Source organism: Papio anubis, chromosome 14, assembly GCF_008728515.1.
Source record: "Papio anubis isolate 15944 chromosome 14, Panubis1.0, whole genome shotgun sequence".
Taxonomy (NCBI): Eukaryota; Metazoa; Chordata; class Mammalia; order Primates; family Cercopithecidae; genus Papio; species Papio anubis.
The window spans coordinates 43784447-43811853 of record NC_044989.1 but is presented as its reverse complement, the minus strand read 5'-3'; the positions used below and the strand labels follow the sequence as shown (position 1 = coordinate 43811853).

General features: G+C 37.0%; 1 protein-coding gene across 8 annotated transcripts in view; it reads left to right on the top strand.

The window, feature by feature from the left end:
• The window catches only part of THADA (THADA armadillo repeat containing), a 359588-nt gene that overhangs the window by 22351 nt on the left and 309830 nt on the right, over positions 1-27407 (top strand). For 7 of the 8 annotated variants that reach the window (XM_021924787.2, XM_021924786.2, XM_017947472.2 and 4 more), the window contains exons 12-21: positions 707-885; positions 1839-1994; positions 3221-3343; positions 6915-7038; positions 13333-13484; positions 17112-17322; positions 21337-21472; positions 21753-21889; positions 24302-24460; positions 26154-26311. In XM_021924787.2, coding sequence (XP_021780479.1) covers positions 707-885; positions 1839-1994; positions 3221-3343; positions 6915-7038; positions 13333-13484; positions 17112-17322; positions 21337-21472; positions 21753-21889; positions 24302-24460; positions 26154-26311 — 1535 coding nt within the window. The remainder of the gene's footprint in view (positions 1-706; positions 886-1838; positions 1995-3220; positions 3344-6914; positions 7039-13332; positions 13485-17111; positions 17323-21336; positions 21473-21752; positions 21890-24301; positions 24461-26153; positions 26312-27407) is intronic. The other variant, XM_021924785.2, reaches the window with a different exon arrangement.

Sequence of the window (27407 nt, the reverse complement as noted above, 5' to 3'; positions counted from 1 at the left end):
GAAATATTTTCAACTAAAATTGTTAAAAACTTTCAGTACTTCAAAGAGTAGCCATGAGGTAGCAGGAAAATTTGATTCCTGTATGTGAAAATAAGCCATTTTTTGTAATTTTTGACAACAGTTGTTCTTGACTTTTTGAAAAGCCATCTGAAATTCAGGATTCAAGAATCTGTTCTGAAGTAAGGTTGTCTTTATTTTTATATCAAGCTGCCCTGTCTTCCTGGTAATGGCTGATGTGCTAGCCTCTCAAACCAGCAGGCTGTTTGTGTTCCTTTTTAAATCTTCTTTACTAGTGAAAAACAGTCACTCTAAAATGTGCAGAGAGGTTCAGTGTTTACTTTTAGAGCAATAATAAGTCTGTAGCCACTGATGTGTTTATTTCTCCACCTGATTTTTTTTCCTGATTTACTTCCTGATTCATTTTCTAAGTGTTAGGGAAAAAGTAAAAATGTTAGCAGGTAAATAATGATTTGTTTATGTTAACAATAAGAGAATTATGCTTACCTGAAATGATTGACAAAAGGACAAATCATTTTAAATAATGATTTATTTTAGAATAGGAACTTTAATTTATGTTAGAAATGAGTTTAAAGTGTGATTTTTATTTATTGAAATAAAATGTTAATTGGAAACATGAAAATTAGCAGCTGATAATTATAGTAGTCATTGCATAATATGGTAATGGTCTTTGTTACTGTGCTTTCAGGACAAGAGCAATCTTTCCCATCCTTAGGGTCTTGTAATAGCAGGGGGGCTCTGGGAGCTTTGATGGCATGTCTGCGAATAGCTAGAGCTCATGGACATCTTCAGTCTGCTACTGATACCTGGGAGAACCTCGTGTCTGGTGCAAGAATAAAGCAAGGCTTAATTCATCAGCATTGTCAAGTAAGTAAAGAAAATTACCTGGATTTGTAGGTGCAGTAGATCCCTTTCATGTAGCAGTTCAATGTAGAGGCCCCTACATTATGTCCTGCACTGTTTTAGGGAGTTCATAAAGAGAATGAGTAGAAACCCTAGTTTCTCAACTAAACTTTCAGTAGACCCTTTCTTCAAGCTACTGCAAGTTTAGTTGAGGATGTAAGAAAACTTGCATAAAACAACTGGAAACTCTTAGAACTGACAGTACAGATACAAGCGTGCCATCATCTGCCCTTAAATACATAAGGACTTGCTTGGGAGGCTCAGAAGAGACTGATCAGAGCAGGTGGTGCTTGATTAGGAAAGTGATAGATACGATTAGAAAAGAGGAAGCCTTGGAGCAGCATACAAAATGGAGGGACCCAAATGAGCAAGGTCTGGAGGATGATTAAGAACATTGCTTATCAGGGGTGGAGTGTTTTGGACATTTTTTGGAAAGGTCTAATGTTAGACCAAAGACTTCATTGGTTCCCAGGCACCAGCTGGTTTTATGAAGCTAAACCAAAGCCACTGTTTTCAGCAAGGAATTACATTAGTGGAAACATGAATTTCCAGAGTGGGAGCAGAAAGAAACCAGGAAACCAGTTAGAAGTGCCTGGCAGTAATTTAAGAGTGAGGTGATGGGGTAAAGGGGGTCACTGGAAAAAAAGAGAAAAAGGAATGAAGCTGAGCATTACCATGGAATAAAAATCTTTGATTGTTGCATTTTATAAATCCCCAATTTACACGTTTAATAAAAAAATTATATAGGAAATAACACTAGGATCTTTGAGATTAAGAAACCTTTCTGAGGTACCTATTGGTGAACTGAAGTTTATTTTTTTCCTTTTGTAGCCTATGTAAGTAATTAAACAATTCAAGTGATTTAGGTTTTGCTTTTTTCTTGGAAAATTAATGTTTTATTGCTTGATGTTTTTTAGGTAAGGATAGATACATTAGGCTTGCTTTGTGAAAGTAATCGAAGCACAGAAATTGTTTCCATGGAAGAAATGCAGTGGATTCAGTTCTTTATTACATACAATCTTAACAGCCAGTCTCCAGGAGTGCGGCAACAGATCTGTTCACTTCTTAAAAAGGTAGAATTTCCCATCAGAAGGCATAGGGAAGTGGTGAACTTTGTTTGGGAAATGGTTTTTAAAAAGAGCCCAGATTTTGGGAGCATGTGGGAATGGTCATGGAATTGAGCTACCGCATCTGTTCATGATGGCCCTTCTATGACCTGTTCTCTGATTCCATAAAGCTTACATTTGGGATTAAAATCCAGAGTGGAAAGCACACACCCCTCCCCCCACCATTTTTTTTCAGGAGTTCAGGATCAGCCTGGGCAACACAGTGAAACCCCATCACTACTAAAATACAAAAAAATTAGCCGGACGTGGCAGTGTGCATCTGTAGTCCTATCTACTTGGGAGGCTGAGGCAGGAGAATTGCTTGAACCTAGGAGTGGAGATTGCAGTGAGCCGAGATTGTACCACTCCAGCCTGGGCGACAGAGTGAGACTCAGTCTCCAAAAAGAAAAAAAAAAGAAAAAAAAGGGTCTTGCTCTGTCACCCAGGTTGGAGTGCAGTAGTGTGATCATAGCTCACTGTACCCTCCACCTCCCGGGCTCAAGCAATTCTTCCTCCCCAGCCTCTCAGGTAGCTAGGACGACAGGGGCATACCACCATGCCTGTCTAATGTTTAATTTTTTTCTTTTTTTAGAGATATGGTCTCGCTCTGTTGCCCAGGCTGGTGTTAAACTCCTGTGCTCTAGTGATCCTCCCACCTCAGCCTCCCAAAGTGTTGCGGTTACAGGCATGAGCCACCACACATGTCCAGAAGGCCTTTCATTTTGGTGTAGTAAATCAACCTTGGGTTCTTTTTTGTAAAGAAAAAATCTAATGCTGGAGTTAAGGTAGTTTTAAGAAAAATTGGTAACAGGAGAAAGAATGCCCTTGCATTTTTATAGTTTTAAGCACCTTATAAAGTGATCATTATCAAATAATCCAACTTGAATTAATTGCGCAACACATTTGTGGGGTGAAGAATTGGTAGAGTAGGGAAATGACTATATCATCTTCAGGTTTGTGCCAACTTAAAGGAAATAGAACTGTGGTTTAATGATAGTATTCTGCTTTGCAATAATAACTTTGTTTTTGGTATAAAAATTATTTTCCATCAAAAAGAAACGTTATAAAATATTAAGAGATTAAAAATCAGTGCTCTCCTTGCCTGACATTTTATTCTAAAGAATTTGCCTCTGAGGCTGACATTTAAATTTAATGTGTGGCTCACCTCTGCTTCATTTCCTTTGTCTCAAAAGTTGTTTTGTAGAATACAGGAAAGTTCTCAGGTACTTTATAAATTGGAGCAGAATAAATCCAAACATGAACCAGAGAAGGAGTTAACCAAACAGCACCCTTCTGTTTCTTTACAGCAGTATAAGGTAGGTGATATATTTCTAAACATAGACTTTTTTTAAAAATTAAAAAGTATAATGAATAAGCATTAAAGGGAAATAAATGGAAGTCTTTCGGTGAATTGTGTTTCTGTGCTTTTTTTCCTTCAGGCTGAGTATTACCTATTTCTTCTGCTGCTTTGGTGCGCTACTTGATGTAGCCTGGGTTATGGAACCAGTGTTGTACTGGAGGACTGTTACAGAATGACGTTAGTGGGCTAACCCCAGTCACTTTCAGCTCATGTTGGCCAGATGAATTTAGTACTTTAACAGAAGGGTAATTGATAGTACTGAACTCCGTCCTTCTCCAGGGCAGAAGACTGCTGTTGCTGGGCCTGTTTTCTCGTTAGATTGACATGACTTACAGAGGCTTGGTATTAATGACTCTTGGCCCATGGTCCAGCTGTGGAGGGAGCTTGCTGTCTGTCTCACATTGGAGTGAGCTTGAAGAGTAGGGCTGGATTTTAGGGCATTGTGTTAATGAAATGGATGGAAACCCAGGTACAGCAGCTCCAGTCTGGGCCAGGGCTTAGCTTGACAATCTTGAATTTCTTTTCAGCAGAACAGATTGAGCTTTTCACTGTTCTTCCCCCAAATCTAGCCTTTGAGAAGCAGACCCTTTTTTTTTCCTCAGGCCCAGATAGAAGACAGAACTTACCTATTTATTTTGAGAAAGAGGTAGATAAATAGATTAATGATACATTTGAACTATGACATGCTCACTACTTACTCTAAACATTATTATGGATGCCCTTGGTTTTCAGTTTTGTATTTAAAAGATAAAAAGCCATCAAACAAAGAATATTTCTATTCAAAGGCTAAAATCAACTTGACTTCTTAAAATCTCAATGACGAAGATTGGGAAGTCACATCCTAATTTTAAAGACATAGGTTTACTCCTGATTCTGCCACTTATTAGTTGGCTGACTTGAGTCTCATCAACTCTAAGCAGAATTTGTAACCTTTCTCAAAAGATTGATTTGAGGATTAAATGAAAAAGCTCTTTGTAGACTGTATTTCTCCACTTGATCTTAGCCAAAAGGCCGAGAAGTGATATAACTATGTATCTCTCTACAAAGCCTTGCTGGGAGTCATTAAAAGCGACTGGCGCTGGCTCATGCCTGTAATCTCAGCACTTTGGGAGATTGAGGCAGGAGGATCACTTGAGCCCAGGACTTCAAGACTAGCCTGGGCAACATAGCACGACCCCATCTCTATTAAAAAAAAAAAACAAACCTTGAGACGGGCATGGTGGTGCGCATCTGTGGTCCCAGATACTCAGGAGGCTGAGGCTTGAAGGTTGCTGGAGTACAGGAGGTCAGGGCTGTGGTGAACCTTAATTGTACCACTGCACTCCATCCTGGGCAACAGAGCAGTGAGACCCTGCTTCAAAAAATTAATAAATAAAAATTTAAAAAGTGACTAGAATATATATTGAAGCCCCCAGTGTGCGTGTGGGACAGTTAAAAAAATTTCTTTTAAATTAATTAATTTTTTGTAGATGTGGGTTCTTGCTGTGTTACCCAGCCTGGTTTCAACATCCTGACCTCAAGTGATTCCCCCGCCTCCACCTCCCAAAGTGGTGGGATTACAGGCATGACATACTACCTACTCTCAACATTATTATGGATTATTTTGGATATTATACCCAGCCTAGTTATTTTGTAGTTTCTCTTAGATCATTGGTAGATTTAACAATGCATAACTTGTTTACTTTCTTTTCGTAAGGGGTAAAATGACGATTTGTGAAAACTCAATTAAGTACTTGGAAATACAAAAGCTGTTTTTTGGATTGAGATTCTGAATTTTCATGTATGCATGGTTTCTTGGTCTGTGCTTATAAGTATGCGTGTTTTGAAAATTAGTGCTTAGAGTCTTAATCTGAGTCAGTCTCGTGGTTATGGTACTTTTTCCCTACTGGCACACCTGTGGCTTTTGGAGGTTGTGAGCTTGGCACTATAGTGTCATGACTGTCACATCGTCAGAACAGTGGGTGCCGTGTACAGTGTGTGGTGTGCTCAGTGCCAATCGATAGACTTTAAGTGCTGGGGGAGAAGAGGAGGCTATTAGTTGAAAAAGATGTCTTCTAGTCTAGTGAAGATTATTTTATACCTGAATAACTGATAGTAACTAGAGTCCTTTTAAATTTATAAAATGTTAGATGTTCATGTTCTCATTTAACCTTTAATAAAAAGGCTGTGAGATAACATTCTTATCCCCACTTAACAAGTGAGAAAGCTGAAGCTCAGTGAAGTGCAATAACCTGTGTAAGTTTCCTCAGCTAGTAAGTGGTCGAGTCAGAACTCCAGTCCAGACCTGCTCTTGACTCCAAAATCTCAGTGTTTTCTCCCTGCAACCCCCAGTACTAGCTTAATGAAGTCTTGGAGATAAGAAAGTATAGGGAGATCTCGGGGAATGGTGAATTCAGTGGTGTGAATAACATAAAATACCTTAGGGAATGGAGGACTTGAGTAATAGGAAGTGAATCCAAAGAATCAAGTTGAAAATGGATACCTTTCAGTGATAGGCCAAGGAAGATTTGGAAGCTTCACTGGGAACCATTAAAAGTGATTAGAGCATATACTGAGTGTTACTATGTGTGTAGGATAGTGTGCTTAGCACTAGGGATCCAAACATAGAAATGTGGTCCCTACCTTCATCGTGGCTACAGTCTGATTGCGGGAAAGAACTATATTTAAGCATATAAATGACAATACAGTTTGAATGATACCTCCTAGTGGATGATCTTGTGTTTTTTAGACGGAGTTTTGCTCTTTCACGCAGGCTGGACTGCAGTGGCGTGATCTTGGCTCACTGCAACCTCCACCTCCTGGGTTCAAGCAATTTCCTGCCTCAACCTCTTGAGTAGCTGGGACTACAGGCACCCGCCACCACACCGGGCTAATTTTTGTATTTTTAGTAGAGACAGGGTTTCATCATGTTGGCCAGGCCGGTCTCGAACTCCTGACCTCAGGTGATCGCCCACCTCAGCCTCCCAAATTGCTGGGATTACAGGCATGAGCCACTACGCCTGGCCCTTGTTGTGTTTTAATGTGAATCCTGTTTCACTTATAATTAAAAGTAGTTTAACTGGGATATTTTTCAGTAATGGCCCTATTCCTTTGAAACCTAATAGAATTAATAACCTAATATACTCTTAGGGCTTGTGGGGACCTAAAGGATAAATCCCCAAGGTTGCATGTTCTTCACCCTAGAAATGAATGCAGGGATCTTCGGTAGAGTCAGTGAAGACTAGGGCTGTTGAACCCAGTGAGACTCTGTCTTAAAAAAAAAAAAAGTGTACACATCTGTCTGGGCTACAATAGAAATTGTACTTCTTGTTGACTCTGCAAATATAGGGTTTATTAAAGTCATGATATAGCTTATGGTCAAGGGTACTAACCTGAATTATTAAGCAAAATGAACAACCAGTATCATTTTTGAAATTTTTTATTTTTACATTAAAAACAAAAACACCCACTCTAAAAGGGTGTTTAATACTATGAATATAACCTATTGTGACGTAATTATACTTACTGTAATTTTTTTTTTTTTTAAGAATTTCATGTCATCCATTTGTAACAGTCTTTTTGAAGCATTGTTTCCTGGATCTTCCTACTCAACTAGATTTTCAGCTTTAACCATTTTAGGCTCAATAGCTGAAGTTTTTCATGTCCCAGAAGGTAAGTGTTTAATAATGTTATGGGAAATAATATTTTTTCTTTCAAAACATACTTATTCTACATTTTGCTTTATTTGAAGTTTCAGTTTTGTTGCCTTTCTTTGAGGTTTTATTCTTACCATGTAATTCTTGCTTGTACATAATGAAATTTGCCAGTAAAGGACAGAAGAGAAACTATCTCCCTTTTCATTGATCATTATTTGCCAACCCCAAAGTGTAATTTTCATGGATTATGCTTATTATGGAAAGAGTTCCAGCTCTTACCTCCCTAATTTGTTTGTTGCTGTTTTAAGATAGTATCCAATCTGTTCTTTAAGTTTTAAAATTTGAAATAATAATAGCTTCTATTATATTTAATATTTCTCAGTGAGCTCTGTGGTTAAAATGTGGTTTCCCTTACATACTATCTGTTTCATATGCCTCAATCTGGTTTCGGAAAGACAACATGAGGCTGTAGTTTCCAAGTGTTCTGGTTTAATGATACCCTTTGTTTTTCCTTCTGTGTGGTTCTCAAGAGGGTGAAATTTCAGTTCCCTCTTCAAATCTTTTTTTTTTTTTTTTCCTTTTTTGACAAGAAATTATTCCTTTTTTTTTCTTTTGAGACAGAGTCTAGCTCTGTCACCCAGGCTGGAGTGCGGTGGCATGGTCTTGGCTCACTGCAACCTCCGCCTCCTGGGTTCAAGTGATTCTCCTGCCTCAGCCTCCCAAGTAGCTGGGACTGCAGGCACGTGCCACCACGCCTGGCTAATTTTTTGTGTTTTTAGTAGGGATGGGGTTTCACCGTGTTTGCCAGGATGGTCTTGATCTCCTGACCTCGTGATCTGCCTGCCTCGGTCCCCGAAAGTGCTGAGATTACAGGCGTGAGCCACCGTGCCCTGCCAAAATGATTCTTTTTTCCATGTACATGTGTGTATATGTGTTATAATGCGGGATTTCTTGCTTGTGCTCAGTCTTCCTTGACTGTGGTCAAACAGGAAAATATCCTGCTCAGCTGCTCTTTCACAGGGAATGGCCGAAGTACGAGGGAGCTTTACGCTATCATTGGATTCTTTTTTATTTTAAAGTATTGGGCAAAGTGTAATTTTTTGACAGGACAGTTAGCTAATGTAATAGAGGCTTGCTTCATTTGGGGAAAATCAGTTTTTAAAAGTTTTTGTTTTGAAAAAATTTAAATCAACAGCAAAGTTTCAAGACTAGTTCAATGAATAGCCATGTACGCTCTACCTAGATTCATCGTTTTTTTTTGTTTTTGTTTTTTGTTTTTTGTTTTTTGTTTTGATACGGAGTCTCGCTCTGTTGCCCAGGCTGGAGTGCAGTGGCGTGATCACTGCAGTCTCTGCCTCCCAGGTTCAAGCAGTTCTTCTGCCTCAGCCTCCTGAGTAGCTGGGATTACAGGTACCCGCCACCACGCCTGGCTAATTTTTGTATTTTTAGCAGAGATAGGGTTTCACCATATTGGTCAGGCTGGTCTTGAACTCCTGACCTCAGGTTTTCCGCCCTCCTCAGTCTCCCAAAGTGCTGGGATTACAGGCATGAGCCACCGCACCCGGCCGATTCATCAGTTATTAATATTTTGCAATATTTGCTATATCTGTGTCTTTTATTAATTTTATAACCATAACACAATGATCAAATTCAGGAAATTGAATGTTGATACAATGCTTTAATCGAATATGCAGTCCATATTTAAATTTTGCCAGTTGTCCCAACAAATGGCCTTTTATATTATAGAACAAAAAACTAACTTCCCACAATCTGGGAAGCAACCCTAGATCACGCATTGCGTTTTGTTGTTATGCCTCTTTTTAGCTTCCTTTAATCTGGAAAGTTTCTTGTTTTATGATATTAACATTTTGGAAGAATATGTCTCAATTGGGGTTTGTCTCATTGTTTCCTGATGACTTGATTCATGCTGTTCATTTTTGCAGCAATGTTGTATGGGCGATATGGTGTTCTTCACAGGGCATCCTATTAGAGTATTGATGATATTAGCTTGTTACAGTATTTATGTAAGAAATATGATCACCTTATTCAAGTGGGGATAGCAGGCTGAAAAATGGTCTCCAAAACACATCCACATCAAATCCTTAAGAAGCTGTGAATGCAAACTTTACGTGGAAAAGGGGTCCTTGCAGATGTTCTTAAGTTTAGGATCTTGAGGTGAGATATCTAGATTATCTTGATGGACCAAAAATGTCATCACAAGTATCCTTACAAGACAGAGGCAGAGAGAGATTTGACAAACGAAAGAGGAGGCAGTGTGATGGCGTAGGTAGAGATTGGCGTGATATGGCTCTAGGCCATGGAATGCCTGCAGCTGCTGGAAGCTGGAAGAGGCAAGGAACAGATTTTAGAGGCTCTGGAGTGCATGGCCCTACTGACACCTTGATTTTGAACTTCTGCCTTCCAGAACTGTGAGAGAATAGATTTCTGTGGTTTTAAGCCACCAAGTATGTGGTAATTTGTTACAGCATTCAGTGAATGCAGGAGTCTCCCATCAGTTCATAAAATTTCAGTAGTACTTCAACTTAATTTAGAAAATAAGTTTTTACCTCAGAGTGATTGATTACTTCAATCATATAACAAAAAGTTTCCTGCGCATTTGATGTAGTTGTAGCTGCACCTAAGTGTGTGGGAATTAAAACTAGGCTGAAGCGTACCTATAATTTTTCAGTCAAGAGAGTAATTTAAAACATTTAAATGTACTTTAAAAATGAAAACCCTGAGTCATCTTCCTAATGTATGAGTTTCATGTAATTGGGCAGTGACTTATGCCATTGTAATTATGTTAGACAACTGGGAGGTAATGCAAATGGAGCAAGCCATACTGTAGCCATTACTTTTAAAGGGGACTTAAGAACCTTGACTGTGAAGTACAGGATAGGAGATGTAAATTCATCCTTCATTATCATCTCAAAAACTTCAGTGATAGGACTCTGATTTCAGATTAGTCAAATGGTTTTTGCCTTACCTAGACCAAGAAGAATAAGTTGCATGCATCTTTCTTATGTGGAATCAAATGCCACAATATTGATGGTAATAAAATTCTACAATTAGATTAAAAGGATTTGTTCAGCAAATATTAATTTAGTGCTTATTATATGTCAAGCAGCCAAGGATATTCACTGTCCCAAACAAGGTGCTTCTTCCTTTGGAGCTTATGTTTCAGTGAAGGGAGACAGGAATGAACAAGTAATACATAGAATTTGTGTATATTATTACATTATGTAGATGCAAGATTATGTAGATTATGTATGTACAAGATGTAGATAAGTTCTATGAAAAATATTTCAAGAAGATAAGGGGGATATATAGAAGACCTGGGAGGCTGGAGAGTGTTAGTGGCTTCATACAGTGGTGTCATAAAGGGCTTCAAATTTGAAAAAAGCTCTTAAACAACTGATGGATGAAAGAATAAATAATGAAGGAAGTTAGAAAATATTCTGAGATGAGTGAAAGCAAAAATACGACATACCAAAACTTACACAATGCTGCACAAGCAGTGCCTATAGGGAAAGTTATAGCTGTAAATGCCTACGTTAAAAGATCTTGAATTAATAACCAAGTTAACTTTCTACCTCAAGCAATTAGAAGAGAAGAACAAACTTAAAAGGAAGGAAACAAAAAGATTAGAACAAAGATAAACGAAATAGAGAATAGAAAAACAACACAAATAACGAAACCAGAAGTTGTGTTTTTCAAGATCGACAAAATAGACAAAGTTTGCTAAACTGACTAAGATAAAAGAAAGACAGTACAAACAACTAAAATCAGAAATGAAAGTAGGAACATTTCTATTAAGTTTGCAGAAATAAAAATGATTATAAGACAATACAGTGAACAGTTGTAACACCAAGTTAGATAATCTACATGAAATGGACAAGCTTCTAGAAACACGACAGTTACTGACTTGAGAAGAAATAGAAAATGTGAGCAGACCTTTAAGAAGAGATTGAATCAGTATTCAGAAGGCTCACAGAAGGAGAGAAGAAAAGTTTAGGGCGAGTGACTTCTCCGGTGAAATCTACAAAACATTGAAAGAAGAATTACACCAGTCCTTCTCAGACTCTTTCAAAAAATTGGAGAGAAGGGAACACTTCCTACCTCATTTTATAAGGCCATCATTACCCTGATACCAAAACCAAAGACACTTAAAAGAAAACCGGCCGGGTGTGGTGGCTCATGCCTGTAATCCCACCACTTTGGGAGGCCAAGTCTGGTGGATCACCTGAGGTCAGGAGTTTAAGACCAGACTGGCCAACATGGTGAAACTCCATCTCTACTAAAAATACAAAAAATTAGCCGGACGTGGTGGCGGGTACCTGTAATCCCAGCTACTCAGGAGGCTGAGGCAGGGGAATCGCCTGAACCCGGGAGTCTGAGGTTGCAGTGAGCCGAGATCGCGCCATTGCACTCCAGCCTGTGTGACAAGAGCGAGACTTCATTTCAAAAAGAAAAAAAAAAAAAGAAAAGAAAAAGAAGATGAAAGACCAATATCCCTTATGTATATAGCGGCAAAAACCCTCAATAGAATACTAGCAAACCAAATCCAACAGCATATTAAAAGTATTATATACCATGAGTAAGTGGAGTTTATCGTAGGAATGTAAGGGTGGGTCAACTTAAGAATAATAGTCAATGTCATCACATTAAAATGAAGGTGGAAATACCATGTGATCATCTTAATTTATGCAGAAAAAGCATTTGACAAAATTCAGTCCCCTTTTATGGTTAAAAAAATGAACACAGCAAAACTAGGAATAGGAAGGACAAGATGATGAAGGACATTTGTAACAACCACAGGTAACATCACACTCAGTGGTGAGCAACTGAAAGCTTTTGCCCTAAGATCAGGAAGAAGACACAGATGCCCACCGTCACCACTGCTGTTCACTGTTGTACTGAAAGTTCTAGCCAGAGCAGTTATACAAGAAAAAAATAAAAAGCAGTCAGATTGGAAAACAAGAAGCAAATCTGAACAGAGTTGTTAAGGAAGTAACAAAAACCTCAGGTGTTGGCTCTAGGAATTTCATAGGGTTGTGCTAACTTGTAAATTAAGATTAAATGAGAAATTTGTATCCCAATTTATATTCCTCAAATTAAGTAAGCATGTTTCCGTTTTCCTTAGGAGTTCACTTGTGAAATGTTTTTAAGTGTTCTTCACATTTTGCTGTGAAACCCTATTTTTCCACAGTTCTTGAGTCTTCATCCTAGAGTTAAGCGGAGTCAGTGATTGCCATCATTCTTTAGGATAATTTTTTTTTTCATCCCTTGGTTGGCTGAAATTTCTTTTTCACCAAAAGTTTCTGGAGATAAGTAGTTCTTAATTTCTTGCATATTATAAAATGTTTCTATTGTTCTTGTACTTGAATAAGAGTTTGATAGGCAAAGGTCTTCACATCTTCATTCCCTGAGGATTTTGTAAGCATTGCTTCATTATCTTTTAGCACTATGTGTTGTTATAGGGACAAGTGCAGCCAGTCTAATTTTTTCCGTTTTGTAGATGAATTGAGCTCTTCCCTGAATGGCCGGTAGATTCCTTCTTTATCCTTGACTCCCAGTAAGTTTGTCAGGATATGTCATCATACTGATCATTCTGTGTCAGTTCATTCTAAGATACAGTAGGACTTTGCTTTTTTTTTTTTTTTTTTTTTTTTCTTTTTTTTTTGAGACCAAGTCTCTGTTGCCCAGGCTGGAGTGTACTGATGTGATCTCGGCTCACTGCAGCCTCCACCTCCCGGCCTCAAGTGATTCTGCTGCGTCAGCCTCCCAAGTTGCTGGGATTACAGCCATATGCCACCACGCCCGGCTAATTTTTGTATTTTTAGTAGAGACGGGGTTTTACTCTGTTGACCAGGCTGGTCTCAAACTCTTGACCTCAGGTGATCCACCAGCCTCGGCCTCCCAAAGCGCTGGGATTCCAGGTGTGAGCCACTGAGCCCGGCCAGGACTTTGTATTCTAGGTCAAGAAGTTTTATTAAGATTTTTAAAAAGATGTGTTTCTAAATTTACTTGTTTTTGTTTATTTTTAACAATAACTTAGGAATCTTTTATATAATATCTTTTGAAAGATAATGGAATGGTTTAAAATCTTTTTTAATTTGGAGAACTGTGGTACTTATTTTGTCATTGTAAGAAATAAATTGATGGAAAAGTTACTCTTTTATGCTATCATGGGTAAAGTATGAAGTGTGGTTTTTTGGTACTAATTTTCTATAAATTTGGTCAAATAACTTCAGAAGATTGATTTTCTTTTGTTCACTTTTAAATCTTTTTGTTTTAAAAATATTTTTAGGTAGAATTTATACAGTATATCAGCTGAATCATGATATTGATGTTGGTCGTTTCCAAGCACTAATGGAATGTTTTACCAGCACTTTTGAAGATGTGAAAATGTTAGCATTTGATCTTCTGATGAAGTTATCAAAAACAGCTGTACATTTTCAGGTATCAGGACTTTTCTAGTATAAATGTGGTATATGCATGGAAACTTTCTATCAGCAGATAAAGCAATCTGAGGATTTTTCATGCACTTTGTGTCTGCCTTCTCATGTTTTTGGACTGTTTCTTTCAATTATCATTAACACCTCTCTACTATTTTGGGGTTGGTGGGAAAGGAGGAAATATCAAAAAGTAAATAAGGCCCAAATCAGTGAGCTTTGCTGTTTTTATTGCTTTGATAAAAAGGGAGGTGTAGGAGGTGGTAGGTTTTATTGTTTACCAGATTATTGGTAGATTTTAGTTAACTGTGGTTTCCCCTGTTTCCTTGGACATGTAATATTCGATCAGAACACATCGCTTACAGTAACTTGCATTTTTTGAGATAATCTCCCTTTTTCATACACTTGAGAAACTGAGTGTAAATGAGATAGAGAGGATGTTTCTGGTTTTTCAACCAGCAATAGCTAAACTGAGACTGAAACTTACCAAGTACTTGAGGTTAACAGCAGTCCCTGGGTGCTCTATCTCATCCCCAGCCCCTCCATTCTTCCTGACACATTGCTCTTCCCACTTTGGGGTAGGAATTAAAGATGGGGTTGGAAGTGAACACATTGCATGGGGATGAGTCTGCAGGGGACTTCCAGACCCAGGCTCTTAGCTCTGCCCTTGAGGCTTCTCCTGGGGCTGTTGGGTCACCAGCAGAGTACTGGTTCTGGAGCTTAGCTATGGCTTTCTATTAGAGCTCTATAAAGGCCGAGGGTGCCTGCGGCAGCTGAGCCATGGTCTAGGCTGTGGTTGTTCAGCTGTGTTTAGGGCATGGTAGCTTGTAGATGCAGTGAGATTCTGTAGGATCACATGCCAGAGAGGGTAGTATCTGTTTCTGTGGCTTCTAGATGGCTATGTAGAACATCTATCTATCTATCTCTCAGAACAGCTATCTTTTTTGACTTGGGTCCATATTGGAAGTTGCTGTACAGCATCTACCGATACCTATGATTTTTTAGGTGCCCTTGTGAGCAGAAAGTTCCCTGGTGCTCAGGCTGCTAACTTTCGTTACCATACACAGGTTTTAAAGAGGAGATTTTCTCTTCCTCTGTCTGCCCCTCCTCACCTTATCATTCATCACGTCACCTCATATTTTGTCAATAGTGATGCCTCATTCTTGGTAAATATTTTGAGAGTACCTGGATGGAGAAGGCATATTATGGCATAAATGTGAAAGACTTGGCCCTAAGGGGCTTAGGGGACCTCTGCATCTCTAAATTTGATAAACCTGTGCTTGGTATAGTGACACTAGCCATAGAATTCAAGAAATTTAGTACCACATGTGGTTTGCTATAGGATTTTGCTTATACTCTCTGTCTGGCTTGCAGATTAGTAAAATAGTTAAAGGAATAGGCATTCAAGACTTAAAAATATTAATTATATATTTGTGTCAGGGTTTTCTAGAGGGACAGAACTAATAGGATAGATGTATATCTAAAGGAGAGTTTATTAAGGAGCATCGACTCACACGATCACAAGGTGAGGTCCCACAATAGCCTTCTGCAAGCTGAGGAGCAAGGAAGCCAAAGCTGAAGAACTTGGGAGAGTCTGATGTTCCAGGGCAGGAAGCATCCAGCATGGGAGAAGTAGGCCAGAAGACTAAACCAGTCTAATCTTTCCATGTTCTTCTTCCTGCTTTTATTCTGGCTGCACTGGCACCTGAGTAGATTGTGTTTACCCAGATAGAGGATGCCTTTCCCAGTCCACTGATTCAAATATTAATCTCCTTTGGCACCCTCACAGACATAACCCAGGAACAATACTTTGCATCCTTCAATGCAATCAAGTTGACACTCAGTATTAACCATCACAATATTATATTTCCAAAGTCTTTCTTTGGGTGTGCCTTATATATAATTAATTTTTTAATATAGTTAAGTTTACAGCAGTTTTTGAATGCTAACCTGATTTCTCTAAGGACACGTACGTACGTATTGTTGACGGCATATTTTTCTCATAAGTAGCTTGACTACCCTGTTCACCTAGTTTACTCCCCTTCTTTCTGTGGAGCTGCATATCCTAGATCTTTTGTCATATTATACTTCGATTTACCTAAGATGATGGAACAAAGACATTTTAGACTTTAAAGGCTATTATCTTTCTTACTAATGGTTAATAAAACAGTTCTGGGACTTAATTGTCAGTTAAAAAATGGCGTAGATGCTTAGTTGGTTCTAATACTTGAACTTTGGCCACTACTTTTAAGTTTTTTGTTTAGGTCATAGAAAATAAACATATCAAATGGTAAAGAATTTAAATTGGAATAAACATATTTAAATCAGCACATTTGATATCTACTGTTGTGAAATTATAAAACATCATCAAATATTTGTAGACCTGTAATCTACTTCAAAATTGAGTGTATAATTATTTTCTCCTGACATAAGATAGGGCATAATCCTAGTAGAATCAGAACATTATTGAGCAGCCAAACCCTGACTTCCAGACTGGTGAACACACAGCTTGCCAGTTGTTGAAGTTGGGACTAGGACTCATGTCTTCTGTTGTCAACCCAGTGCCTTTCCGTGACTACAACAGCACACTGTCCTTTGTTCTGTCTTCTTTAGGACAGGCGATGTGAGTGGATGTTTCTATGAGATATAGGTGTGGGAGCACTGATGCATAATTTCTGAGGCTGAATTGATCACTTTGTTTTCTGCACACACGAAGTTTTGCCAGGTACAGCTTCCCAGGGGATTTGCAGTTTTCTCCAGTGAACTAACTGTATAGGAAGGAGGAAGGGAGAAGGGCAGCCATATGATGCCCAGGTGAAACATCAGCCCAGAGAGACTATGAACTACCCTGTCTAGAAATAATGAAGATAGTCTGTTTGTAATCATAGCAAAATTCTAACGGACAAAGTACACTTTTGCTGAAGAAAGAAGCAGTTTTAAAAAAAAGGTTTTATCAGTGTTGAATTTCCCAATTGAAATTATTTCCAACCGATTAATAATCATTAATTACTGTAATAAAAAACTTACCTATATTCAGGGAGAAAGGAAATTAATATTTATATTGAGTTACAGTTGTATGCCAGGCTGTGTTTTTGTTTTTGTTTTTTTTCGTAGAGACAGAGTCTCGCTCTATTGCCTAGGCTGGAGTGCAGTGGTGCAGTCATAGCTCATTGTAGCCATGAACTCCTGAGCTCAAGTGATCTTCCCCTCTCAACCTCTTGACTTGCTGGGACTACAGGTGTGCACCACTACACGCAGTTAATTTTTAAGTTTTTTTGTAGAGTTTTTGTAGAGTAAGTTTTTTGTCTCACTGTGCTACCCAGGCTGGTCTCAAGACTCCTAACCTCAAGCGATCCTCGCATCTTGGCCTTCCAAAGTGATGGAGTCACAGATATGAGGCACTGCACCCAGCCTGTGTTGTTTTGTTTTTTTGAGATGGGGTCTCACTATGTTGTCTTGGCTGATCTTGAGCTCCTGACCTCAAGTAATCCTCCTCCATCAGCCTCTTGAGTAGCTGGGACTGCAGGCTTGAGCCACTGTACCCAGCACCAGGCTGTGTTTTAAATAATTTACTATTTTTTTAAATTAAAGAAATCTTTAATTTGACAGTTACTGAGTCTGTGCTTTATTCTAGGATTCAGAGAAACTGCAAGGCTTATTTCAGGCAGCACTGGCGCTCAGCACAAGCACCAAACCATATGACTGTGTGACAGCTTCCTACCTGCTGAACTTCTTAATCTGGCAGGATGCTCTACCGTCATCCTTGTCTGCCTACTTAACTCAGCAAGTTGCATGTGGTGATGGAGATAGACCAGCTACTGTGGTGGAAAGGAACACATTAATGGGTTTGTATTGATGTTTGCTCTTATCAAAACCGGTATCTTACTCTGTCAGTATTCATTTGGCTAGAATATTTAATGGTTAAACATATACTCCGTGACTTTTTATTTAAAAGTTTATCAGCATATAAGAGCACTGTGGGTTCTTATTATGCAAATGAACAGTTTACTCAGCTATAATACTTTTTTCTAAACAGAAGATTTATGTTGAATAAGCACATATACAAATATTTATTAATAAAATTCTTTTTAATGAGAATGACCTCTTTCTCCACCAAAAGTTTGCTTTTTTTCCTGCATAAATTATACTGTGACTAGAGACAGACCATCTTTATTGTTTCTATATAGGCAGAGTTCCTTTGTCTGGCAGGGTTTATGTTTTAATTGACTGTCATACCCCTGTGTTTCTCTCTTCCCAGATAGCCAGTTCCAAAACTTATGGTCTGAGATTGTTCAGATCTAGTGATTTTCCACAAATATTTATTGGGGATTCATGTACTTAATTTTATGCGAGTCAGTCTTCATTTTGGAATTGTACTAGAAATAAGGACAGGTAAGGATTTTTTTTTTTTAAAAATAGGAAAAGGGAGATCAGATATAGAGAGTTAAAAATTATTATTTCCAAGATGGTAGAAACAGCCACAAAAAAGAGAACTAGTAATGGGAGGAAAAGAGGAGGCCATGGTTAGTTCTGATGGGATTGTTGCCAGATATCTGGAGATAGAGAGATGACAGTACCATGGAGGATGATACTTGCCTACTTGAATTGCTTCATGGCTGGATTTAAAAGGAGACCCTATTGAGACAGTGGGAAGAGGACTGCAATTGAGGTGAATAGGGAGTACATGCCTCACATAAAGACTTTCAATTCAAGACATTTTAGGACTTTATGAGATATTTCAAACATACAAAGAATATTTAAATATAGAAGACTTAAGTATATATACATGTAATATATATAAATAATATGTAAAAAGTTCACAAGTTTTGTTCACAAGCTAGGTGATCACACTTACCGTAGTCATACAATAACACCCATATCTTTGAAGCCTTTCCTTTATCCTAGCTGTATTTTATATTTTTATCTTTTTTTTTTTTAAATAATATTGCCTCTGGCATATGTATTATATATTATTCAGTTTTACATGACACTGAATTTTCTCAGTAGTACTTACCGTATATATTATACAGATTTACCACAATTTATGAATCCGTTCTCCTGTTGATGGATTTTTTTTCCTAAATAAATAATGCCAATGTAAACATTCTCATATAGATCTTTTACATATAGGTTGAGCATCCCTAATCCAACATCTGAAATAGTCCAAAATCCAAAGTTTTTTGAGTACCAACATGACACTCAAAGGAAATGCACATTGGAGCATTTTGAATTTCGGATTTTCACATTTGGGGTGTTCAAAGTATGGTGCAGATATTCCAAAATCTGAAAAAATATAAAATCTGAACTCTTCTTGTCCCAAACATTTCAGATAAGGGGTACTCAGCCTATATATTAATATATCTTCTAATGCACATATCTAAGAGTTTGTGGTAAACAAATGGAATAATTTGGTCACAAAGTATGTGCATCTTGAGCTTTATGAGATGATGCCAAGTAGGCTTTTAAATTACACTTTCACCAGCAAATTCTGAGACTTGTACTGCATCACATCATCACCATAATTTGCTGTTGTCAGATTTTAAAATTTTGTGTAATATAAAATACTATTTAATTGTGGTTTCATCTTACATTTTTCTGATTACTAATATAATTACTTTTTCCCATGTTTATAAGCCATTTACTTTTCCCCCTCAATGCAATGCCTTTTTGATGTCCTTTGTCCAGTTTTTCTGTAGGGTTGTCTTTTTCTTATTGATTTTTAGGAGTTTTTAATACATTCTGACTGATAATGATTTGCTGTTTTTACACAAATCTAGTATTTGGAATATAACCTTCTCCTTCCAAGGCATGAGGGGAGACGTCTGTTATACTGGTATAACTGGACATGTACATGCAAGAGAATGAAATTAGATTCACTACCTTACGCCATATACAAAAATTAGCTCACAAGATATCAAAGACCTAATATAAGAGCTAAAACTATAAAACTCTTAGAAGAACACATGGATGTCAATCATTGTGATCTTGAATTAACCAGTGGTTAGTCATGACTTCCAAAGTATAAGCCACAAAAGGAAACAAAAAATAAATTGGACTTCCATCAAAATTTAAAACTTGTATGTGAAAGGATGCCATTAAGACATTGAAAAAGCCTGAAAAATGGGATATTTGCAAATCCTACGTCTGATAAGGGACTTTTGTCTAGTATATATAAAGAACTTTTACAACTCACTAATGAAAGGACATAACCAAATTTTAAAAATGGGCAAAGAATCTGAATAGATATTTTTCCAAAGAAGGTATACACATGAACAATAAGCACATGAAAAAGTGCTCAGCATCAAAAGCCTTTGTAGAAATGCAAGTCAAAAACACAGTGAGGAAGCACTTCACAGCCCATAGGATGACTATAATTTAAAAAATAGATGATGACAAGTGTTGATGAGGATGTGGAGAAAGTGGAACCCGCATAGATTGTTGGTGGGATTTTAAAATGCTGTATCTGCTTTGGAAAATAGTCTGACAGTTCCTCAAAAGGCTAAACATAGAGTTACCATGCGACCCTGCAGTTCTACTCTTAGCTCGAGCTGCTATAACAAAATACTATAGACTAAGTGGCTTAAACAGAGACCATTATTCTCATAATTTTAGAGGCAGAGAATTCCAAGATCAAGTTTCCAGTTCCTGATAAGGGGCCTCTTTTTGACTCTCAGATGGCCATGTTGCTGTGTGCTCACATGGCAGGAAGAGAGAGCAAGCTCTGGTCTTTGTTCTTATAAGGGCATTAATCCCATTATGAGGGTCCTAATCTCATGACTTAATCTAAACCTAATTACCTTCCAAGGTCTCCATCTTCGATTATCACGTTGGGGATTAGGGCTTCAGCATACCAATATTGGGGTGGGGGAGGGAGCACAAACATGTAGTCCACGACAAGCATATACCTAAGAGAAATGAAAACATACATCTAAACAAAAACTTGTACAAGAATGTTTATAGCAGCATTATTCATAGTAGCCAAAAAGTGGGAACAATCCATGTGTATCAACAGATAATTGGATAAATAAAATGTGGTATGTCCATGTGGTATGGCTATATGGTGAACTATTACTCATCTATAGGAGGGAATGAAGTATTGATACATGCTGCAGCATGGATGAACTTTGCAAACATTTTGCTAAGTGAAAGAAGCCAGTTCCAAAAGATGACATATTGTGTGATTCCATTTATATGATCCGTCCAGAGCAGGCAAATCTATAGACAGAAAATAAACTAGGCCTAGTTTATTTTCTGTCTATAGATTTGCCTGCTCTGGACGGATCATATAAATGGAATCATGCAATATGTGATCCTCTAGGGCTGGAGAAGGGTAGAGGTGCAAGGAGAGCGGTGACTGCTAACGGGTAAGTTTCTTTTTTTTTTGGTTTGGTGGCAGGAGGGCAGTGAAAATGTTCTAAAATTAATTATGGTGATGGTTGTACATATGTGACTAGTAAAAACTATTGTATACTTCAAATGTATGAATTTTGTGGTATATGAATTACTTTTCAAAAAACTGTTCTTTTTTTTTTCTTTTTTAATTTGAAAGCCATCTGCTGTCCAATGAGCAGATGCCACATCAGCCTCGGGTTTGATATCCTAGTGAGAGGATGTTTAGGAGGAAGGACTAAGAGTGAATGCTGTAATGGATACAGGCAGTTTAGGGAAAGACACTGAGTTCTGCCTTAACTAGAAATGAGCAACCCTGTTGGATAACCTTGAAAGATCTCTTTTTGATTAAAAAAACTTTAGTGTAAAGTTCATTTGAGTTGGGCATATTAATGGGAACTGTTCTGCTGTTCGTACATTTACAAATGTTTTAAAATTGACATTACTTTGATTTTGTTTGCTTTTTCCAGTTATCAAATGCTTGATGGAAAATCTTGAGGAAGAAGTGTATCAGGCTGAAAATTCTCTGCTTCAGGCAGCAGCATCATTTCCAATGTATGGGCGTGTTCACTGTATAACAGGAGCTTTGCAGAAGTTATCTCTAAAGTAAGGATTACCATAGCTACCTTCCTATCTCAGAAATCCATTCATTTCTGAGCTTTAACCTCTTGTTGGAATGTATCCTGGGAAAGGGATGCAGTCTATTGCTTTGAATAAAATTGAAAATCAGATTTAAAAACATACATATCTGCGTGTATTTTTATGTCTCACATATTTTATGTATTGAACAGTTTTGAAACACAAATTCAACTCCTTTTATCTAATTTTCATTTTTAAAATGTGATTTTTGCTTTTAGTATAAATTTCCCTAATGTTCTTGTTGCAGCAGCCTGCAGTTGGTGAGCGAGTGGAGACCTGTGGTAGAGAAGCTCCTTTTGATGTCCTACAGGCTTTCCACTGTGGTATCTCCAGTCATTCAGAGCTCATCCCCTGAAGGCCTCATACCAATGGACACTGATTCAGGTTAGCAAATGAAGAAGGCAGGCTAGAGTGCTGTAGTTTGATTATTATGTCTTTACCTCTTTTTTCCTAAGTATTTCTTTGGGGAGATATAAAGCTAAATTGAGGAGAAAATAATTATTATTATTTGTGGCATTTCTGCCTTTTAGCAATAGTTTTAACTATTAAAAAGTAGCAAAAAAAAAAAAAAAAAAAAAAAAAAAATCCCAAACCAGGAGATGAGCAAGGCACCTCCTACCCCAGGGTAATTGAGTTATATAATACTATATAAGTTGAGCATCCCAAATCTGAAAATTGGAGATATGAAATGCTCCAGAATTTGAAACTTTTTGAACACCAATAGGATGCTCAAAAGAAATGCTTATTGGAGCATCTGGATTTTGGATTTTCAGATTAGGGCTACTCAGCCATTAAGTACGATGCATATATTCCAATATTCAAAAAAATAAATTCGGGATGTTTTTGGTCCTAAGCATTTCAGATAAGGGATACTTAAACTATACTAAAATGGAGTATTCCTTTTAATACACAGAAAAATCATGAAATATATTTATATTTTGTGTTGAAATAAAGTTTGTAAATGTATTTTAGAGTGGAAACGAGAGGCTTGTATTAGAAAACCTGAGTGTGTCATAAACACGCACTGTATCATACACTGAAATACCTTGGGCTGATAATTGAGGTAATGTGGAGTTACGTGTTTTGCATAGAGAATATTAGGCTTTGTTCTTTCCTAAAAATGAGTTAGAAGATTGGTGATAGTTCATGATAGTAAGACACATTTATTTAGCCTGATGTTAGTCTAAATACCACATTATTTTTTTGTTATTATTTTTTTTTGGTAGAGATGGGATCTTCCTGTGTTGTGCAGGCTGCTCTTGAACTCCTGACCTCAAGCAATGCTTCTGCCTTGGCCTCTCAAAGCATTGGGATTACAGGACTGAGCCACTGTGCCGGCCTTAAATACCAAATTTTGACGCTTTAGATTTTCTACTTGAGCAGTGCATAAGAATAAGGAACATGGAGTCTTATAGCTAATATTTGGGTCAGCAAAGTACCCATCATATATATTCTGGATGAGAAATCTTGAATATTTCTGTTACCTACTGTGGGTAGATCCTACAGAGGATGCTAACATTATCTTTATTAGTGAAGAGTTTTAAGGTATCGGTTGGTCTCAAAAATTGTCTTTGCCCCACAGACTTTTCCTTCATTCTGCCTGCCTTTTTACCTCTGGTTGTCTTCATTTTTGCTTCTTCTTCCCTGTGTTATCTGCCATACATTCTGAATTTCTTGAGAAAAGTCTCCCCTGAAAGCTGTAAAATTGAATGGATGGGATTCTTACAAATTTATTCTCATCTTTTCTTGGTCTGTGGGGGGTTTCTTTGGGGGTCGTCGTTAGTTTTTCATGGCTGTTCCAGGAAGGAACATAAGATGTTGATTGAATCATCATGATAGTAATTTGAGTGTTTGTATTTCCCATAGTACCTAAATAATAGATGTAAATATAATAGATGTACAATAAATACCGGTTCTTTGATTTGTTAATTGATTTCAGATGATTTCCCATGGCTAGTTTTGAAAATCTGACCCTAACTCCTTACTACCTAGCCATCCATTCATTCCTTCAACTCATGTTCCTGAACCTCTGCCATGAGCCAGTTTCTGTTATAGGCACTGGTCACTCAGTAATGAACAAAGTGTTGCATTCATGGAGCTTACATTTCCTAATCCAGTGAATGCTTAGGGAATAAAAATGAAACTTAATGTAATACGAAGACTGTAAATCATAATTAAATCATATTACATAATGTGTTTCAAAGTTGTGGAGTCTTTATGATATTCTTGTCCTATAAAAGATTGTTTTTGTTGTTGATGGGTTTTTAAAAATGTCTTTTTACCTTTCTATCTTTAAACTTTGATACCTTATATTATAGATAGGGAGATAACCTCTCCTATTTTTTGTTATTTATTTATATTTTAAATCAAATACTGATTTTGTTCTACTTTTCTGTTGCCTGCTTCATTTTTCCTTCATAGAGAAATAGCATCTTAAAACTAAATTTATTGAAGTTTATTGCACTTCTTTGACATGATTAGCACCATATTTGAGATATTTAGACAACACTAAGAAAAGCAGTGTAGATGACATGGCAGCCTTTGTCCTGTGGACAGTTTCAGTTAGTTTTTTTTGTTGTTACATTTCAGTCTAAATTGCCATATTTTAAAAGTACACTCAAGCATCATGAAAACTCTATAAATAATTTTCATATTATCCACCCTGTGAGTCCCTTCTAATAGAGCTGATTATTAAGTATTGAAAATTACAGATTTTTTGAGGTTAAGTAACCCCAAGAGAAATCTGACATGTGATGTGTTACTGGGGTTTCATGTACACTAATTTCTTTCCCTCAGAGTCAGCAAGCCGCTTACAGATGATTCTGAATGAGATTCAGCCTCGAGATACTAATGATTATTTTAACCAAGCCAAAATATTGAAAGAACATGATAGCTTTGATATGAAGGACTTGAATGCCAGTGTGGTGAATATTGATATTTCTACAGAAATCAAAGGTAACTTGTATGAAATGGATACTGTAATTCGTGTTTAACAAGTAAAATGTACAGAATGCCCTTTTTATATAGTAAATTAGAGGTTGCAAATCTGTGCAGAACATTTCTAGAAAATAAAGTTTTTTAAAAATTTGGTTTTGGGAAAGATTTGGGTTTAGGAATGCATTTATAAGACTTTTACCAGACTATTAGGTGCTGTTGTGCAGTGTACAAGCTGTTAGAACAAAAAGCCTTGGAGTGGTGAAACCTGCCTTGACAGCCCAGGTGATGTAAGAGCAGTGCTATGATGTACCTGCGTTTGGGTAGCAGTCAACTTCTCCCAGCAATGTGGTTCATTGTCTGCTGTGGGAGTTCTTCAAGTCAAGCAGGCTTTTAAAGGAAACAAACCTTATTAGTAAAATGGGAGCTGCTTTGTTGTATCAAGCCTCCAGTATTCGAGTTCTTACATCTTGTTTGATCATTAGTTGTTACTAAATTTTCTGTAGTGCTGTAAAACGTCATCAGAAGCAGCAATTTCTTAGTGATGTATTACATATTCTACATTCTCCACTAGGTGGGGATATTGTCTTGCAAAAAATTATCTCCACACTTAAATTTTTAAATTACACAAAATAAAATATAAATGTAATTATAGCCTATTGTAATAGTTTCAAACAACAGAGGTAAATATTAATTAAAAACAAATTAAATTCCTCCTAGGTTTCCTCTCCAATTCCATGTCTTCCCTCTTTAGTGCAATATATCATTTTATACTTATTCTATATATTTATGTGTATGTACACTTACCCATTTAATGCATTGGGCTATTTAAATAAAAACACAAATGAGATTACCCTGTAAGTACCTTTTTGTTAGTGTGCTCTTTTACTTAATATAATAGTTCATCTTGGATTTTAAAAAAATGTCAGTACCAAAATACTCCTAAAACTAGAATAAGAGAGTAAATAAGGGTAATTATAGCTTATTGGCCACGGGAATTAAATATATTTTGAAAGATAATTTGTATTTTCCTTTGATTTTAAAAGTTTTACTCTGCTCCTTTACTAATGCAACAGACATCCTCACCAAAATAAATAAGGAGTATACTTATTATAGACATCCATATCATACTTTATGACAGAGAGGCAGAGTTTGTTTAATCTTTGGAAATTAAAGATTAAACTTAAGTTTTGGAACAATATTGTGTTTTATTTTAAAATTTAATTTGAAAATAATAAATTAAAATACTGGACCTGGCATAGTGGCTCATGTCTATAATCCCAGCACTTTGGGAGGCCCAGGCGAGAGAATCGCTTTAGTCCAGGAGGTGATGTGGTGAAACCCTGTCTTTACAAAAAAATGCTAAAATTAACTGCGTGTGGTGGTGCATACCTGTATGCGGGAGGCTGAAGTGGAAGGATTGCTTGAGCCTGGGAGGTCATGGCTGCAGTGAGCCGTGAGCATGCTACTGCACCCCAGCCTGGGTGACAGAGCGAGATTCTGTCTCCAAAAAAGAAAAAAAAAACTTAGCATGATTTCTTCTCATAACACATGCTTGACAAATGTTAGCTTTTTTCCTTCTGAATAAATATAGCATGACAAATTGGGTTTGTTCAACCAGATTATTCGTGGGGAAATTATGAATAAGCTTGTTTTTAGAAACCTGGGATGTGAGTAATCAAGGTTGCAATAGTTGTGTTTTTTTTTGTTTAAGGTAAAGAAGTAAAAACATGTGATGTAACCGCGCAGATGGTGCTGGTATGTTGTTGGAGAAGTATGAAGGAAGTTGCTTTACTTTTAGGCACATTGTGCCAGCTTCTGCCCATGCAGCCTGTGCCAGAATCTTCTGATGTATTATTGACAGTGGAGCAGGTAAGGCAGATGTTTATCCCACCATGTATAATTTCTGGTCAACCCATAAATCACAAGCTTTTTTTATAACCCAACTTTAAAAAAGGTTTAAAATTTTTCTTGAATAAAATCATACAGATGTCAACTGAAGAAAGTTCATGGTAATTTAGAATGTTAGACTTTATAATATATTTCAAAACTGTGGCATTTTTGGAAATATTTTTCTAAGGTGTATAAATAACTGTATATTTTACCTCACTTTTAACTGTAGTATTATCTCTAATTTTTATTTCTCCATTTTACATACACAGACTTAAACTTTAGCTTAAAATTGTGTGTTTAGTAAAACTCTGCAAATCTCTTTAAATTTTGGAAAGAAAAAAAAGTAACATGTTGGTTGATTATGGATCTCATGTTTCCCACTGCATTGATAGTAAAGTTGTAGTCTTGGTTTTTTTGGCTGACTTTTGTTTTAAGACCACAAAGTTAGTTCACCATCTGGGACTGTTCAAGTGACTTGAGTTCTGTGTTTACAAGAAGTTAGCTTACCACAAGCATTTCATTTGGAAATATTTTAGATTTATTAGATTTCTGTTTTTAATTGATTCCCTCTTCCTTTCCATATGGTTTTGACAAATCCATTTCCCACCATTTTTCAGCAAAGATATATAACATGTACTTTCATTTTTAACTTTTTAAAAATAAAGACAACTTTGTCCCTAGGGTGTTACAATTCAAGAACAAAACAAATATTGTAGTATGCTAATGCTGATTATTTCTATAATAACCACATGACTAGTTCCATGGAAATAATGCTAACGCTTTTTTTTCTCACACTTTGTTGCTTATGTTGCATGCATCTGGTTAACAGCTGGGCTTGTGATGTTGCAAGGCCCTGAGATGAAGAAAGGCAAAGGCTCACAAGACACTTCAGGCATCATTATGTTCCTTATTCTTTTCCAAATCAAATAGGCGTTAGTGTCCTAGAGTTACTTGCAGTCATTGCTGGTGACTGGCTATAGTGCCAATGCCAACATCTTTGCTGAGGAATCCAGCTATGATTAATGATTACTTCACTGATGTTCACTGTCTTGCTAAGAAGTAAACATGTGCTAGA